General features: G+C 39.1%; 1 protein-coding gene across 1 annotated transcript in view; it reads right to left on the bottom strand.

Annotated features, from left to right (window-relative positions):
- Positions 1-18044, bottom strand: part of CELSR1 (cadherin EGF LAG seven-pass G-type receptor 1) — a 2549932-nt gene that overhangs the window by 148205 nt on the left and 2383683 nt on the right. Inside the window, exons 25-26 of the mRNA XM_044088384.1 lie at positions 11391-11565; positions 6465-6577 (exon numbers count right to left, since the gene is read on the bottom strand). Of these exons, the coding sequence (XP_043944319.1) occupies positions 6465-6577; positions 11391-11565 (288 nt within the window). The remainder of the gene's footprint in view (positions 1-6464; positions 6578-11390; positions 11566-18044) is intronic.

Genomic DNA, 18044 nt, shown 5'->3' with positions numbered 1-18044 from the left:
CAACTTCACCCTAAAAAGGTCATCACCACAATTGTGATCTATATTCCACCTGGTAATACACCTGATAGCCTTGAAGACTTCTTATCTTGGTGTTCTTCCACATACTCACAATAAACCCTTATTCTGGGGGATTTCAACCTAGATTGGTTCACCTGCATATCAGAACCACCAAGTAATCTAATAAATCTCCATGGCTACAAGCAGCTAGTCCAAATTCCAACTAGATGTGATAAAAAATCTAAAAGTGAATCCATCCTTGACTGGGTCCTAAGAACCCCACATTGTACCCCACGCAGGCAGTCTCCCAGACACCTTAAGTGACCACAACATAATATACTTTACACGTAGTAGAACTAGCATATGCAAAACCACTAACTATATATCCACTAGAAACACAAAAAAATTCTCTCCTGAGGTCCTCAATACTTTACTCTGTAACTGTGAGTGGACACCCCCCCCTTAAAAACCCTCCCACTTGACCAGGCTGTAGCATATTTCAACAAAACATTTCTACAACACCTAGACACTGTTGCTCCATTGCGCAAAATCAAGGTTAGAACCTCTACAAACCCCTGGCTCAGTAAAGAAACCAAACAAATCCCCAAGTCCAGAGATACTGCCTGGCTTTACTATCAAAAAACAAAGAAACACAAAGCCTAAGTACCAAGAACTGCACAACCGTGCAAAAAAAATGCATTAGGCTGGACAAAAAACCCTACTTTACGACATTACAAACTAAATACCAACACAACCTCCCAAATTTTTGGAATAATGTAAACCAGCTACTAAAACCCACCCAAAAGGCTACCCCCAAACTAACCACTCCTGACACTAAAGTTCCCATCGAAACACAATTCAACTCCCACTTTTTGAACTCAATTCTATCCTTAGTATTACAGGGCAGTTCCTTCTTCACTCCCCCCCCCCCCCCAAACACAAATAACACTAATACAAGCTTTACCCTCAAAACAGTTTTCACCACTTCAATCAAAAGCATGGTCTCCAAACTGAAAACCTCATCAATAGCAGCCAACCTACTCCCCAGCTATTTCTTGAAACTCACAGCAGATGCTATTGCTGTCCCAATCTCCACTCTCAAACAGATCAATTGTTGAAAACTATGTGCCCAAACTCTGGAAAATATCCTATGTTACACCCATACATAAAGGCGGGTCATCCACTGAACTTAATAACTACAGACCCATTGCTTTACTCTCCCCCCTAGCCAAAATCCTAGAATAATGCATCCATACCCAGATGCTAAAATATCCCCTAGACCGCAACATCCTGTCACCTACTCAGCATGGTTTCAGACCTGTCCATAGTACCACTACAGCTCTCCTCTGCTTCACAGACACAGTAAACTGTCTCAAAAATGAAGGCCTGCAGGTGTCAACTCTTTTTTTGGATATGTCCAAAGCATTTGACACAGTCTCGCACCAAATCCTGCTAAACAAACTAAACCAATATCACCTATCAAATTCCACTCTTACCTGGTTCCAAAGCTACTTAACTGACAGGTACCAAGCTGTGAAATGGGAACATTCTCTCTATCCCCAGCTGCCCATAACTATAGGAGTCCCACAGGGTTCTATCTTAGGACCACTACTATTCACAATCTTCACAACCTCCACACAGCATGCATCTATCATTCAGTATGCAGATGACACTACCTTAATCTGTGCTGCACAAAACATTCCCACCCTCCTGCAAACAACTCAACTAGTATTCTCTGACGTTGAAAACTACCTTACCAAAGCCCAACTTATCCTCAATCCAAAGAAAAATCAGCTTATGATTATAACCAGTTCTAACAAAAACACTGATAACAGTCAATTTACCATCTACTCCCCAAATGCTACTCCAATCACTTCAGTGGCACAGGCTAAGCTATTGGAAATAACCATAGACTCCCACCTAAAATGTGATAGTCATCTCAACTTAACTATTAAAAAAGTACATGCCAAACTGGGATCACTCTACCGTATCAAACCATTTCTTACCAACAACACAAGATCAGCCATTGCTCGCTCCCAACTTCTATCCACCCTACTCTATGCATCTCCCATTCCAACTAATCTCAACAAAACTGAACTAAGCAAAATGGAAGCCTGCTATAACATAACTGTCCACTTTGCTGCAAATTGCTCATATAGAACTCATCAATGTACTGCTTTGAGACAGCTACACTGGCTTGAACTGCCCAACCTCCTAACCTACAATCAGCTCTGCCTCTGTCATTTGATCTATTACCTCCCCAATAATTGTCCTGCCCTCAAAAACCTAGTACAACATCACTAGGCCAAAAGGTCTCTTATCATCAAGCAAACTACTACTAGAAGTCACCAACAGCTATAATAGCTTTGGAGACACACTATATAGTAGTTCAGTGGCTAAAAAATGGAACTCTGTCCCCACTAGCATTCAAAATACATCATCCAAAGCCTCCTTTAAAGACCTCATCAGGCAACATCTCAAGCAAAGTTAGCATTGCCATGATTGCTCCCCAGGCTAGTGAAAGCAGATAAGGTACACGGATAAGGATAAACCTAGAGTACTTGACAACAGTTTTCAATCTTACTCACAAACACTGGCTAATCTACAATGTATGTACTGTACCTGTGTGCTAAGTATGTATTCTACCTATGTTCCAAATTGCAGCTGTACACCACAAATCTATTAATTACCTTTATTTTTAAATTAGTATTTTTTTTTGTTTGTTCTCTCCACTGTAACTGGTGATGTGCTGCATACCACTGTAAAAACATGTCTTTTGTAATTTGTGTGTATACTGATCATGTCTAAATAACTAAATGTATCTGTAATTTTTCTATGTGGAGCTTTTCTCCCCAGGCCTCTGCTGAAAAAGGGCCTTTTTGGTTCAGTCAGACACCCTGGGTTAACAAATGTAAAATAAATAATAAAATAAATAATTACACCTTTCACTTAGGGCAACAAATTCCTAAAAAATGCATGAACAAACATTTGAATTTAAAAATAAAAGGTGGGCTCAAAATTTTCGTGCTGTCCTCAGAATGGTTAAACTTTTCTTTAATTCTGGATAACTTAATCTTTCACTAGTGAATATACCCTTCTGGATTTTAAGTAAACTTCCTACATTTATTAAACTACTAACCCTATAAAGGATCCATGGTATTTCAGTCATTTGAAAATAACCTGAACTTCATCATTAACAGTGAACCATCTTAGACCACAACCTTCCCCCTTGATTAAAGGAAAGTGTCCATACAAAGAGCACCTCAACAACTGCTCATCTTCTGAATTAGACTGATCACATATTTGGAACCTAAATCTAAATCAACTTTAATATGTATTGCATATCCTGTCAAACCTTCACTCTTCTTTTTTCTTTAAAAATGTATTTATGACTCAAGTAAGCAAACTGGATGCTTATTCCGGTTAATGAAATTCTTTTCACATATGTGCTTTGCAAGAGCAGGGTAGCACCTAAAATCAGGTAACCCCCTTCAGAAACTGAAAAGGTATGTAGCACAGCAGATACTCACTTTCAGTGATGGTTTATTCTTTAATGGGTTATCTTAGTTTGCCTAGTGATCAAAAATGCAAATCTCGCTGTCATACTTTAGAGTAGCACATGTTTTGCTTATTACAATAGGCAACAATAGTGCATTTCTGCATACAGTGTAAGAATAATAAGGAAGCTTGTTCAACTTAAGGTCATTAGCTCATAATATAGCACATAATGCATGCTAAGTTTCTGTACAGCTTATGCAAAGATCTTAAACATCTGACCTATACAGCATACTGCATTATCAGCAAGAAAAAAAAACATCTAAAGGAATGACTCATTTCTTTGAGGCCACAGAAGGAAGAAGCCAAGCCAGCATTGCAAAGATACAAGACTTACTGCAAATGAATTTTGCAGAGCATGCAGTCAACGTGAAGAGTAATCTATCTGTTCCCTCAGTGTCAGTAACTAATGTTTCAGATAAGTGCAATGAAACAAATTAAACATCAAAAAAAACAAACTAACATTCTATTCATTAAAACAGACACATTCAAACAGATATTCCACCTTTTTAATAACTTCCTGTTCTCTTGTATGTAGAACTGCCTGAAATACCTTACTTCAGAGCCATCGTTAAAGGGTGTTTCTCCTCAGGTTTTATAAGAACATGCCCGAACTGTGATTAAATTGTTGATAAAAATCTAACAGGGAAATCAGGTGTCCACACAGCTGATGTAGCATAGGTAATGCTGCTGGTGCTGTTACTCCATCAAGTACCTACTGTTTCAAAGCCAGACAAATTAACCAGAACAAGACTATGATCAAAGAGTAAATAAGTCCATCTGAGCAGAAGCAGAATGTGGGGAAAAACTTGTTCACTTATTACTACATTGTGTTCTGTGATGTTCTACTTTCATTTTTTATTGTCCTACGATGTTCAACTGGTGCTCCTTGGTGAGCCTAGGTCAAAGCTAGGTATGATCTGCCGACTAGTTAACTTACTCAGTAATCAGTCAGGTAAATAAATGAATAACGTTCACAGTAACTGAAATGTTAATGTAGCTGCATAGAGCAAACCCACATACAAGCACAGAGTATGACATGGCATTTTCAAACTGGATGACTGATCGTAGGACTATGGTTAGACATGCCAACAGTGAATTTAGCTAAGATGGATAACACAAATCTATGTCTTGGTGCAGAGACCTATCTTTCTGCACACAGTCTGTACCCTTATAAGTAGTTCTACATCTTCAAAAGGACCCAGAGAGCATTTGCAGTGTCAAGAGACAAAGTCAATGGTATAAAAGGTGTGTGATGTGGCAGAAAGAGCAGGTAATAATGAAAGTGGTCTACAACCTACAGCTGTCAATAGTTTACAGTTAGAGAAACTACACATCTCGGGGTTAAACTGCACTAACTAGAAGTAGTTCTTACACAAAGATATCACAGGTTGGTTGTTGTAACCTTCTGGGTAGTGTAATTCACTGTCTAACTGCACTGCCTCCCTTTGCTTCACAAGCACCACCATTTTGTGTGCAAGAAAATATGTTACTATCCAGTGGTAAAACCTGCATGTGTTACACATTATATACATAGGAACTAGGAACACCTGGGCAAACTTCAGGCACAATGTATTTATTTACTGACATTTGATTACCGGGAAAGTCCAAGACATAACATGAAAACACAGGTTAAGAAAGGATACAACTTTTATGAATGACAAAGACTTAATATTTACAGAAATTTTACCCAGTTAACAGAGAAATTAAAGATAAGTTAGTATAATACAAACAGGAATTTCAGTATTACGTGAGAGAAAAAAAAACAGGGTTATTGTACATTTAGAAAGAAAGTCAGGGGAAAGAAATTGATTGAAGGAAGAAAGGGAGTAAAGAAGGGATTGTAAGGAGGTCTAAGTTATGAATATGTACTTGTTCACATTTAGGGATACATCTTATCCTGGATCTGAGTAAGAACAGAGCCAGGTTTGGGCTAGGAAGTCTTTCAGAATGGTTTTAAAGGACTGGAGGGATGGCACTGACCTGATGGATACAGGTAAGGAGTTCTAGGCCTTAGCAACATAGTATGAGTATAAACCATGCACAGCAGATTTTGGTAGGTTTGTGGACATGTGGAGTTTTTGGTTACTGGATTGTAATGACAGATTGTGAACATAGTTGTGCAGAATGGTACTTAGTGCTAGACAAGCAGATTGAGCCTAGATAATTTTACAGGTGGGTAAGAAGCTTTGTATGTGTAAGTTGATGGGCTAGTACTAACCAGTTTAGGATTTTAGTGCTATACAGTGGGGGTTCTGAAAGGGGCATTTGCTACAAATGTAGGTACTTTATTATAGCATTATTCAGGTTTTGATTTTTGTGATTCCTGGAGGTTAGTAAGGATGAGAGTGTCATAAAGTAATGAGTGGAGGAGGTACGTAGTTGTACATGTAATTTTAGTTGCTTTTGGCTTTCTAAACTATTTCTAGTTTTTGGTGATTTTTTTATGTAATTTTACATATTCAGGTCAAACATAAGATCATCATCCACAATCATCCATAATAATTTGCGAAGAGAATTAACTTCAATGGTTGCATTATTGAAGAGACAATTTTAAATTTTGTTTTTCCACGAGAGAGGGATATGGGAGGAAAATCTAGCAGTTTTCTTATTTTTAGGTTGAACATGACTTGTAAGTTACAAAGCCATGTTTCAATACCTGTTAAAGCTTCCCAAGTAATTTTTGGAGATGTGCCAGGTTGTCAGATGTGCATATGAGTGTGGAGTCATTTGTGTATTGTATTAGGGAGGCCTGTTGTGTGGAGGGTGTTACTAGTGTTTAGTTTTCTTTTGCTGGTAATTTAACTGCACCTTCAGTTATAGCTATGCTGAAATATCTCATTGTTATCACATCAATACAACAAAATGATACTTTATACAGCAGGAGGTAAAATACTACTAATGATACTTACAAGCACTACCACAATAATGGGTCCAGCAAAGCTCCAGATGAGTGTATCATGAACAGACAACCAGCAGAAGTCAGGGTTTCCATAACCTTGTGGATCTAGGCCAACTGCAAGTCCTGAAAAGTCAGACATGGATCACATTTTAGATGCAGAATGAGGTGGCAGCACAAAAACATACAAGCGAAAGGGAACTCTATTTGGCTAGTATTACTAACAAAACACAAACAGGTAAAAAAGTAAAGCTGCACTGAAGGACTGAAATTACAAGTAGCATGCCTTCTGCTATTAAAAAATGAAAGTATGATATCTTTCAAAAGAAAATCTGACAGACCAGCTTAAGTGTTCACCAAAGACCACTACCTTGACTAAGTCACCACAGGTGTGAAATGGTAGAGACCATGCCATGATGATCAGAGGAACTACAAATTTCACTCACATTAACAGCTGCAGAAAAAGTCTTTTAAAGTGGCAGCCAAAGCTCAAGGATTTAATTATTAGACTGGATTCTAAATATATCACTATAATAAAAATCTTTTTAAGAGTTGAGCAATAATGCACTCCATTACATTTGAATAAAGAATAGCAAGTTCTGAGTTGCACATGTTACATTAAAAACCCATGGGCTCACATATGAAAAACTGCACTACCTGGTGTGAAGAGACGTCTTGAACACCTCCCTGCTTCACATCAGACACATAATAATCTCAGTCTGAATAGTAACCAAGGCCACCCACTGGCAGGTGCAAGGGGGTGAATTTGCACCCCCCTGGAACCAGCTAACCGGGAGATTAATTTTTTTTAAATAACAAATATATTTGTTTTTAAGGGCATTCTTCTTTAAGAACACCTTTTGCATCCAGTCACACAGACTCTTCTGTGTCTGTGTGATCGATGATTTACATCTTCATCTTCCACTCCCGCACGGAATTTGAATTCCAGAAGACGTTTGGATTGCAGATGAAAGTACAAGTGAGACGTAGGTGAGTGCATAATTTGAATTCCAGAAGACGTTTGGATTGTGGACGAAAGTACAAGTGAGAGGCAGGTGTGTGCATGTGTGTGTTTAAGTGTTTAAGAGGTGTGTGTGTAAGAAGTAGGTAGGTAGGGGTGTGTATGCAAGCAGTAGGTAGGCAAAGGTAGGTAGGGGTGTGTGTGTGTGTGTGTGTGTGTGTGTGTGTGTGTGTGTGTGTGTGTGTGTGTGCGCGTGTTTAAGGGCAGCCAGTTGTTTTGCAGCTAGTTGGAAAATTGCTGGAAACTTTACTCTTACCGTTTTTTGATGATGGTGTGAAAATAGTGAAATATGTAATTCACGACATTGATAGCACAAACAATGAGGTGGATGTGGGGTAGTCTACTTGGGAAACAGTATGGGAGACAAGATAGAGCCTTATGGATCTCATTTAGTCAGGGTGGCAGCTGCAGAAGTTGCAGCACATATATAACTGCAAAAACTTTAGTCAGTTAAAAAATGTATCTGAACCAGACTAAGTGAGAGAAACAAAACTGTGAGATTGACAGATCAAAGCCTTTTATTGGGCTGATGAACACTAACTAGATAAAATTGTCTTTACTGTGAGAAAGATGTTGTTAGATGTTATTAGGGAGTATATATAAAAGGCGGTCATTGAGGCTCTGAAAGACCAGGATTGTTGGATTTATTCACTTAGTTGAGTGCAAACCAGCTTTTCAAAGACTTACCACTGAATGAATAATATGCATATAGTCCTGAAATCAATCAATGAGCTTCCTTTAACAGCTATTTCTTTCCATGATGCTGGTATAATGTCTTTGGGTAGGCGCAGATAAAAAAAAAAGGCACTGGAGAGGCCTAAAAATGTGATTGTTGCAAATTATAATAATTACGGGCATATACCATTTACATCTGTAGGGCAATGGCTGGTGTTTGTTCAGTAATATTTGCAATTACTTTTTTCTTTAGAATCTTGATATATATATATATATATATATATATATATATATATATATATAGAAGGAAGTGGAAAGTAGTCACTTTGGAAACTGATCATCAAAGCTATTTGTTTTAGGGGTGTGCATGCGTGTAAGTAACAAGCAGGAAGGTAAAGTTAGGTGTGTGTGTTTGTAAGAGGGAGGTGGGGTTTGTGTTTGCAAGATGGAGCTAGGGGTGTGTGTGTGTGTTTGCAAGAGGGTGGTAGGGTGCGTGTGTCTTTGTAAGAGGGAGACAGGGGTGTGTGTGTGTCTTTGTAATTGAGAGGTAGGGATGTGTGTGCTTGTAAGAGGGAGGTAGGGGTGTGTGTGTGGTGGGTGGATTCATACCTTGCAATTACCCAGATTTTTGCCTCATATTTTCGGTTTCTCAAAAAAAAAAAGTGTTTTTTTCTGGCAAATCATTGAGGACTGAAGTCAGAAAATAATGGCAGACATTTAAGTTTTTGACTTCATATCCTCAGACAATGCATACTAATGCAAATCTTGTTGTTCTATTCACTTTCTAAGGAGGTAGGGGGTGTATGCATGCGTCATACCTCTCAACTGTACAGATTTTCACAGAATGTCCAGATTTTTGCCTTATAGTTTTGATCTGTTCCTCATAAAAATTCAGTTTTTTTTTGACAAATCTCTAGGATGAGCTAAAGATTAAAGTTACTACATAATGACATGTATTTGAATTTCAGACTTCATATCCTTTAGAAAATGCATTCTAACACAAATTCTGTTATGCTAACAACTTGCTAAATGTGTCCCTAGTTTTGGGCCTTTGTCCCCAACATTATAACAGGCTTTGTCCAGATTTCTTGTGATAAGAGATTGAGAGGTGTGTCTGTGTGTTGTATATTTTATATATATATATATATATATATATATATATATATATATATATATATAAAGATGGAGGTAGCATACCCCTCAGCTGTCCAGATTTATGCCCTGTATTCCTCCTAAAAAGATTGAAGTTGCTAAATAATAACATACATTTGAGTTTTAGTAGTCTGTACATAAGCCATTCCCTTCGTGAGATGCTAGCTAGGGCTGTTGACATATCAAGGCCTGCAGTTCTGAAATCTTATAACAGATGTGACTGCTACCAAGAATACCATTTTCTAACACACATTTGATGTCACCAGAACTGACTGCTTCAAACTGGTGTAGGGTCACTTACTATTGCAAAAAAAAAAAATCAAACCTAAGACTTTCAATTTTAATTCCTCTTAGCCTTAACATGCAACATCCTTTTAAGAAATACTTTCTTCAGTTATGAAGCCAATGGTGGTATTCCAAGGCAAACAAGCTGACAAGGCTACCAGGAATCTTCATAGATAAATGTGTGAAATCTGGCTCATAGCAGTAATGCAAATAATTTAGGATTAAAGAAAGGTCAGTAGAATTTGCCTGCTATCCTCACAGTCAGTAGCTCAGACTACGACAATCTACCAGGATGTCATCCATAGCTATTGAATGTGTTTATAGATACATTGTTAGTAGGGTGAAAAAGTGGTAAGAGGAAGACTATTGAGATGTAGCTAGTTATTCTGTTGCCAATCATCTGCTTAAGATATCTTCTTTTATTCTGCTTGTAAAATCTATTGCGTTATCTATATATTTAACTGTCCTTTTCCAGTCATCTGCTAAACTTTCTATTAAATAAATAGTTTTTATTCTTTCAGTTATAAAAGCCTGTGACTATTGTTTTATTTATGAGTTTGTAAGTGTAACCTCACATCAATGGTGAGACTGTTGGCATCTGTTTATTTATTTATTTTTTTTAATACACATTTGATATATACTACTCTGTGCATATAGACTGAATCATTAGAAGAAGTTTAGCATTTGAGACCTTGGGAAGCTGAGCATTTTCTGTGGTGGTAAAACTGTCTTTATGTACTAAATCCCAGTCCTGAGTTACAGCATGGAATGCTAAAAACTTCAAGTTCAGCCACACTGCTCATGTATCCTTTATTTCAATGCACTGCAACAGTATTTTTAATTAGTTACTTCAATGGATTGATATTTATCAAGTTCAGTTAATTTTTTATTTTTTTGCATTTACTGTATATGCTAAGCTGCTGCACAACTATTTCCTGATTACATACTTTGGCCTGTCTTCTGGTGATGTAACTGTGGGGAGAAACAGTTTGAAGTGGGTAATGCATTTTCTGTAATTTACAGAAGATTTCATCACAAACTGACACAGAGTGCAACAAAATCGATAATAAAGCAAAATCAATGCAGTTATATGCAAGTAAAATTGCAATACAAGCACAATGAAACAGGATCAAATTCCTAGTGAATGTACAGTGAGTGGCATACAATGTGATAACACAGATGTAGTACTACAATCAACAGTTGTTTACTATGGAATTATATTTTTTGAAAGAAAACTATGGATATGTGAATCTCCTCAATGACCACCTTAAAGCATGGAATTTCACACAATCACATCAAATTATGTATTTAATTTTCTCTGGAATACTATTTTACCCTGATGACATTTTGAGTGAGACTAGTTTGGTACATTTTGAGTGAGACTAGTTTGGTTTTTGACATTTCTGACTTAGTAAAGTGGAATGAATTTTGCTTTGCCATAACATTTCTTGTACTGGTTTTGCTGGACCGATTATTTGACTGTTCCATATACCATTTAGAAAACATTGCTATTTTTACTAAATAAAAAAACAACAATATCCTACTTTTGTAAGTGCTAGCACACAGACCATTTGTTATAATACATATACCTCAGGAAGAAGAATTGCAAGACAGCACGTCTCCAAAACATGCATCTTGGTATACCAACATGACCTTGATGACTATTTTCAAATGCCTTTGCCAAGATACTAAAAAGAGGCTAACTTGTATTACTTTTATGTTTGACAGTAATTCAATAAAATAAATGTAAAGGCATCTATACTAAATATAATTGTAGGAAGCAGTACTGCAGTGTCACATCCTTACCAGTAATAACTGCAGGAATTCCCGAGCCAATCACGTAATAGAACCTCATCTGTCCATGGTTGATGTTTCTCATCTCTGTCAGCATGCGGTAAATGTGAAGGCCTTCCACAAAAATCCAGGCAAAGGTACACATATAGAAGTAATGTAACAAGATGGCAATGACTGTGCACATAAACTGCAAAAAAAAAAAAAAATGCAGAGATTATAATCAAAGATGGGTCACAGGAAAAAAATTCAACATCTGCTAATCGTTTGGGCTGGACTAATCTAAGCCACTAATAAGAGCTAGAATGTAAAAATATTTATACAATTGTTTTGTAACTTGTGAATAACAGTGGCAAACTATGATTTTCCTACTCAATACACTCAGTGTTATGCCATTACTTCAGCAGGTCATCATTTTCATAGAAGTTTAAGACTTTCAGTGTTAGTGCATTTGGTCCTCCTCACTCATTCAGCCTTTACCAGAAAAGGGTTCATAGGTAATTACTAGGCTAGCTGCCCTTGTGAACCATTTTAACTCTAGATAATTTCCCTTAGTAAGGATTAAAGCCTGTACCTCTTACTTATTAGGCAAATACCTTAACCATTATGCTAGTCCCCAACTGCCCCTCACCAATCCAGACAGTGCAAAGGGACAGCACAGTGCAGTAATCACCCACTTGCAACAGCATCTGTAATACCCTACAGACAAGAGTCCGAATGGAGAGAGGGGTTCAAAATGGAGAGATGATAAAATCAGCAAGCAAGACAAAGTAGTAGTGCTGGAAATGCATTTATCCTCAAGTCTTGGTGAGTATCTTCATGAGATGGATCCTGTTTTTTATAAAAACTCACCAAGGTGACACTGATATATAAACTGTATTTTATACAGCATATATCACAGACAGAAAAAGACACCTGAGTGCACAAATCCTAGAATAAAAAAGTGCCTAACCCTGGTAGGCACACCGGTGCCAGGACTGGAAAAAATGACCATGTTAAATCCTCAAGACACAGAAACATTCCTACAATGGGGTTAGGCCAGGCTTAGGGGGAGGATGCCCACTCCCCCGTTGTAGAAGGAAGTAGTAGTTAAAAAAAAAAAAAAAATCACAAAAACTGACAGGCCAAAAAACAGCCATAAAGATGACAGAGCCACTGAGGATAAGAAATAAATGATGTACTGTTACTATTATGCCAGAAGCCCAGAATTCCCAGACAGAATATTTACAAAAAGAATAAGAGAAATGGGAGGAAAGAAAAATACTTGCACAAGAAAACCTGCCAAAAGCTTCAAATGAAAATTTGAGTTCATTAATACAACATATTTATTTAAAACATTATACAGACCAAGAATCCTTGGGCCATTTGGACAGAAAAGCACTTGAGGAAGTCGAAAATATAAAGAACAAAATTTTGAGATTTTTTGAAAGGCATACAAAAGAAATATAAGCATGGGAAAGAGAGAGCTCTGATATGTTGCAATATTTATGCAAAGGAGAAAGCCAAATTAATCAATACAAAAAAGGTGCCTCAATAATATTCGAAGAGAAATACAGGCAGACACCCAATATGGAAAATTTCACAATATAAAAAATGACATCACAAAGGGGAATGTAGAACAGAAGATTAGTAAATAAAAGTAAAGAAGAAGTTATTGAATACCTACGAACTGAATGATTTAGTGTAGAAGTCTAACACAGGTTATATCACAGCATGATGGAACAGCGAGTCCCCTAAGTAAGGAGAAACAGGAGGAGCAGGAGACATCTGAAGAAGAAATATGGACATGGGAAAGAAAAAGAGATTTAATATGATGCAATATTTATGAAAAAGGAGAAAGCAAAATTAATCAATAAAAAAGAGCAGCACCAAAGATATTTGAACAGAAATACAGGCAAAGGCAACCGGATATGAAAAATTTGACAACACAAAAAAATACGAAATCAAAGAGGGAAAGTAGAATGGAGGATTAGTAATGGAGAAGTTACAGAAATAGAAACTGAGGTTATGGGATTACCTGTGAAATGAAGGACTTACTGTAGAAAATCTAACTCTGACAACACCAAAGCAAAATAGAACAACAAATTTCCAAATTAGGGAGAAGCCAGTGGAGCGGAAACATTTGATCATTTGCCATATGATAATACTTTGGAGCCTCCAGTAGGAAACCAGTATAAAACTTTGGTTGGAGTTGCATACCAAGAAAAGGAACAGGAAACTGTGGCAACTCTTTTGATGTTGTGGAGTGATAGGTCAGTGAGTTCTCATATGAAACAGCAATGGATGGCACACAGGAAGATGCTCTGGAACTTTCTGTGGAATGCTCACAGGAAATAGAGAACAAAGTATATGCCCTCAGTTTACAAGAAAATGATCTAAGAGAAGAGTTGCTTAAATTAAAGAAATAGCTTAGAGAAAGTCAATAAGACTCAAATTGTTTGAAGTTTGATAAAAAAATGAACACAGTAATCATGACTGTTCATAAAAACTCATGCAATACATCAGAAGTTGTTGTTGTGCCTTTCGGCTTTTCCTGGTTAGGGGTCACCACAGCGGAACTCCGGTCCGCTAATGATTGGCAGTAGATTTTTACGTGCCGAGTTGCCAGCCCTGACGCACAACATTCAACGAAGGTACGCCCATTCACGCATATCTCCACACAGAAAACGCTCTAGCTGAGAATCAAACAGGACAACGTCTTACTGTGAGGCGACAACGCTACCGCAGCACCACCACTGCAGTAGTAAATAGGATATATTACCGTGCAGCTAAATCAATAACAGATAAAGTTTAACCACAAAAACACAGGGCAGTAAGGGAAAGGAATCAAATGCCATTATTGAAGTATCGAACAGAGAAAACTATAAGTGGCTTAGCAATAGACTCATAAGTATGACTATAAAGCCATGGAACATATCATCATGGACCTCATGAATAAAGACATTGGCAACCTCCAGATCCTGGATCCAACCCAATTCGGTTTTGTCAAGGGTATATCCTGCCTGTTAAATCTGGTGGATTTCTTCGAAAATGTGATCAGAGCTATTGACGAAGGCAAATCTGTGCACACAGCATACCTCGACTTTGGCAAAGGCCTTTGACACAATCCCCCACTCAGGCATTACCAATAAATTTCGCAAATTGAATGTAAACCTTTTTTTGTAAGATGGGTTGCCAACTGGCTCACTTCCTGGACACACCCTATCAAAGTGAGTGAGTCCACATCAACTAGCAGACCTGTCACCAGCAGGGTGCCACAAGGGTCATTGATGGGCTCCCCACTGTTTGGTACATATTCCTCAGAAGTTCAGGCCAAAACTAAGGGGCTGTGGCTGACCAAGTATGCAGTCAACTGCAAACTGGGTTCAATTACTGAATCCCCAAATGATGTCAGTATACATGAGGAGGGTCTTGCACACACCAGTGACTGGTGTGTTAGTCATGGTCTCATACTTAATGCAAAAAAATGCATCATCATTCTCTTCAGTAAAAACAGTGTCCCTTCACACTATCAAATTAACAACAATACCACATGTACCTATGAAGTGGTAAGAGACTTGGGATCACAAGTAGACTGCGACCTTAATTTTGACCAATATGTATCTACTGTAGTAAGGAAGGCTTTCTACATAGCACACTTGATTAGCAAAGGCATTGCCTCTAGAGCAAAGTAGGTTATAACCTATCTATGCTCATCACTAGTCAAGCCCATAGTTGAGTACAACACCCCTTTCGGCATGTACCATACAAAGCACCTGCAGCAATTGGAGACACCTCAGATATTTCTAACTAAGAAGATCAAGGGACTTCAGCGCGTGCCTTACACAGACCGATTAAAGTCCCTGTCACTATATCAGTATCGTATAGACTTCTTAGGGGTGACTTATGCCTGGCTTACAGAGCACTCTCTGACCCAAACCTAATGAATCTGCTGCATATCCATAAATTAAAAAAGACTTTAGTTACCCATTCCAGGGACCTAAATATGGCCTCTGACTTGAATAGGACGTGCTAGAGTAACAGATTTGTCTCCCAGCAACTGCCACATCTTTGGAATAGGCTGCCAGTTCATGTGAAGCAGAGTACCTCTATGACATTGTTCAAAAGGAACATGGACGAGTGTATGGGGAGCCATAAATTCTTACCAGAGATAGGGCCCACAACCTTCCTGGACATGGGCAGTCATCAATAAATACAATCCTGGGTATTGACTAGACTATCTATGGTATTACACTTGGATGAAACAGCTAGGCTTGAAATGAACTCTGGGTCGATAGCTCAGTAACGTCCTATGATCCTATGACAAAGCAATTCAGACAAGAAGTGTCACTGTTGGAAGAGTACAGAAGAGGGAAGAGATCAACACACCATAACGTTCCATCTGAGTAGTTATAATTAATTTTCTGCAACCTGTGGGTGTTCAGATCCATATCGGATCCGAGCCGGCAACTTTTTTTCTAGCATCTGCTCAAAGCTCCGAGCTCCTCCCCTACCCATAATGCACTACCATTACCATCTCCTACCTTCCCTCAGATCTAGTTTGCTGCAACTAAATACATAAGCAACTCAGCCCAGTAAACCATACCTGGATATAGACAGGACAAGGTCTGGGGAACGGAGGGAGGGAAGGTTGCAGAAAAATGAAGTATAACTACTCAGATGGAACGTTATGGTGAGTACATAACTTCTTTATCTGAAGTAGTTCACTTCATTTTATCTGCAACCTGTGGGACAGAGTCCCCAGCTACTCCAATCCTGGGAGGCCCTTATGGAAGGATATTCATGAGCACCGCAGAGCCAAAGGATGCTCTACCCCAAGAAATCAGGTCTAATTTGTAATGGGAAATGAAAGTATGTGAACTGGCCCAGGTCGCTGGCTGCTGCACAAATGTCGTCCAAAGGAACCCTAGACCATAAAAGCAGCAGAAGTAGCCATGGACCTGGTAGAGTGAGCTTTAACAATACCAGGAGGAGATAAACCTTTTGCTTTGCAGACATGTGAAATGCAGAGAGTGATCCATCTGGCCAAAGAAACCTTAGAAATAGCTTTTCCCAAAAAGGATTTGGAAAAGGAAACTAACAACTGGGTCAGACTTGCGGAATGATTTTGTTCTATGAAGATAGAAGTTAAGTTGTCTATGAACATCTAACAAATGAAGTTTGTATTCATCCTTGTTTTGGAAATTAGGAAAGAAAACAGGCAGATTAATGGACTGGTTTATGTTTGCTTCAGATGCCACTTTAGGTAAGAAGGAAGGATTAATATGGAGAAAGACCCTATCCTTATGGAAGGCCAAATATGGAGGCACGGCAGACAGAGCTTGAAGCTCAGAAACCCTCCTAGCAGATGTAATGGCGACTAGGAAAGCTGTCTTCCAGGACATAAATTTTAAATCCACCAAAGCTGCAGGTTCGAATGGAGGAGCCACCAATGCCTGTAGGACAAAAGTAAGGTCCCAAGGGGGCACTGAATCCCTGACAGGAGGGCACAACAGAAAACTGCCTTTAAGAAAAGCCTTACAAAGCCTAGAAGAGGCTAAGGCAATGTTGTCTTCACCACCATGAAAATAAGACATGGCTGCCAACTGTACTTGCACTGTGTGAGGATCTAGCTCCTTGCTGAAAAATGCCAGACAAGAAGTCCAACACCGCTGGAACAGGGGCTGTAAAGGGATCTAGGTTTCTCTGTGAGGCCCAAATGGAAAAACCCTTCCATTTACTAGATAAAGTTTCCTAGTGGAATCTTTAAGAGAAGCCACCAGTATGGATTTTACCGGGGATGAAAGACCGGGAGTCCTGGCGATCAACGGAACTGGAGCAACCAAGCTGTCAGCTTGAGGCTGCCCAGGTCGCGCGGGCAGACACCCGAAGGATAGGAGATTAGATATGGGCAAGGTTCCAGACCCCATGGAGGAGCTAAGAGATGAGACCAAAGGAATGGGAACCAAACCTGACGAGGCCAGAAAGGGACAATGAGGATAACTTTGCACCGCAGTCGGCAAGATTTCTGAAGAAACCTGGGAATGGGTGGCAATGGTAGGTAAGCATATAGAAGCCCGGGGGGTAAGCATGGACTAGAGCTTCTCTGGGGGCTTCCCCTGGTGAGGGAATCAGAGCGAAGAACTCACTGCACATCGCGTTGGAAGGAGACGTGAAGAGATCACAGCAAGGTTGACTCCATGCAAGGAATATCTCCTCCGCTACCGACTGTTTCAGAAACCACTCATACGGCATCAGAATAGCCCGACTCAATCTGTCCGCTAAAATGTTGGAGCACCCCGGGATGTGCGTTGCTATCAGAAACCAACCGGTGGAGATCACCCACTCCCACACTCTCATGGCCTCACGACATAGAGGATAGAATCTGGTCCCCCCCTGCTTGCTGATATACCAGACAACCAACATGTTGTCTGACTGAACTGCAATAAATCCGAGAGGGAGGACAGTGTGAAAGGCTTCCAACACTAAAAGCACTGCTCTCATCTCTACAACATTTATATGCAACTTGGTTTCTGACTGGGACCACGTGCCTTGGACTGTCCTTCCCAAACAGTGTCCCCCCCCACCAGAGTTGGGAGGCGTCCGTGGACACTGTGAGTTGGACTGGAGATGACACGAAGGGGCGTCCTTCTATAATCTTCGGTGAATTTAACCACCAAAGAAGGGACG

The sequence above is a fragment of the Protopterus annectens genome, chromosome 11.part0 (assembly GCF_019279795.1).
Source record: "Protopterus annectens isolate FY-2018-M chromosome 11.part0, PAN1.0, whole genome shotgun sequence".
Classification (NCBI taxonomy): domain Eukaryota; kingdom Metazoa; phylum Chordata; order Ceratodontiformes; family Protopteridae; genus Protopterus; species Protopterus annectens.
The sequence above is the reverse complement of the archived record's forward strand: the minus strand, read 5'-3'. Positions and strand labels throughout refer to the sequence as shown.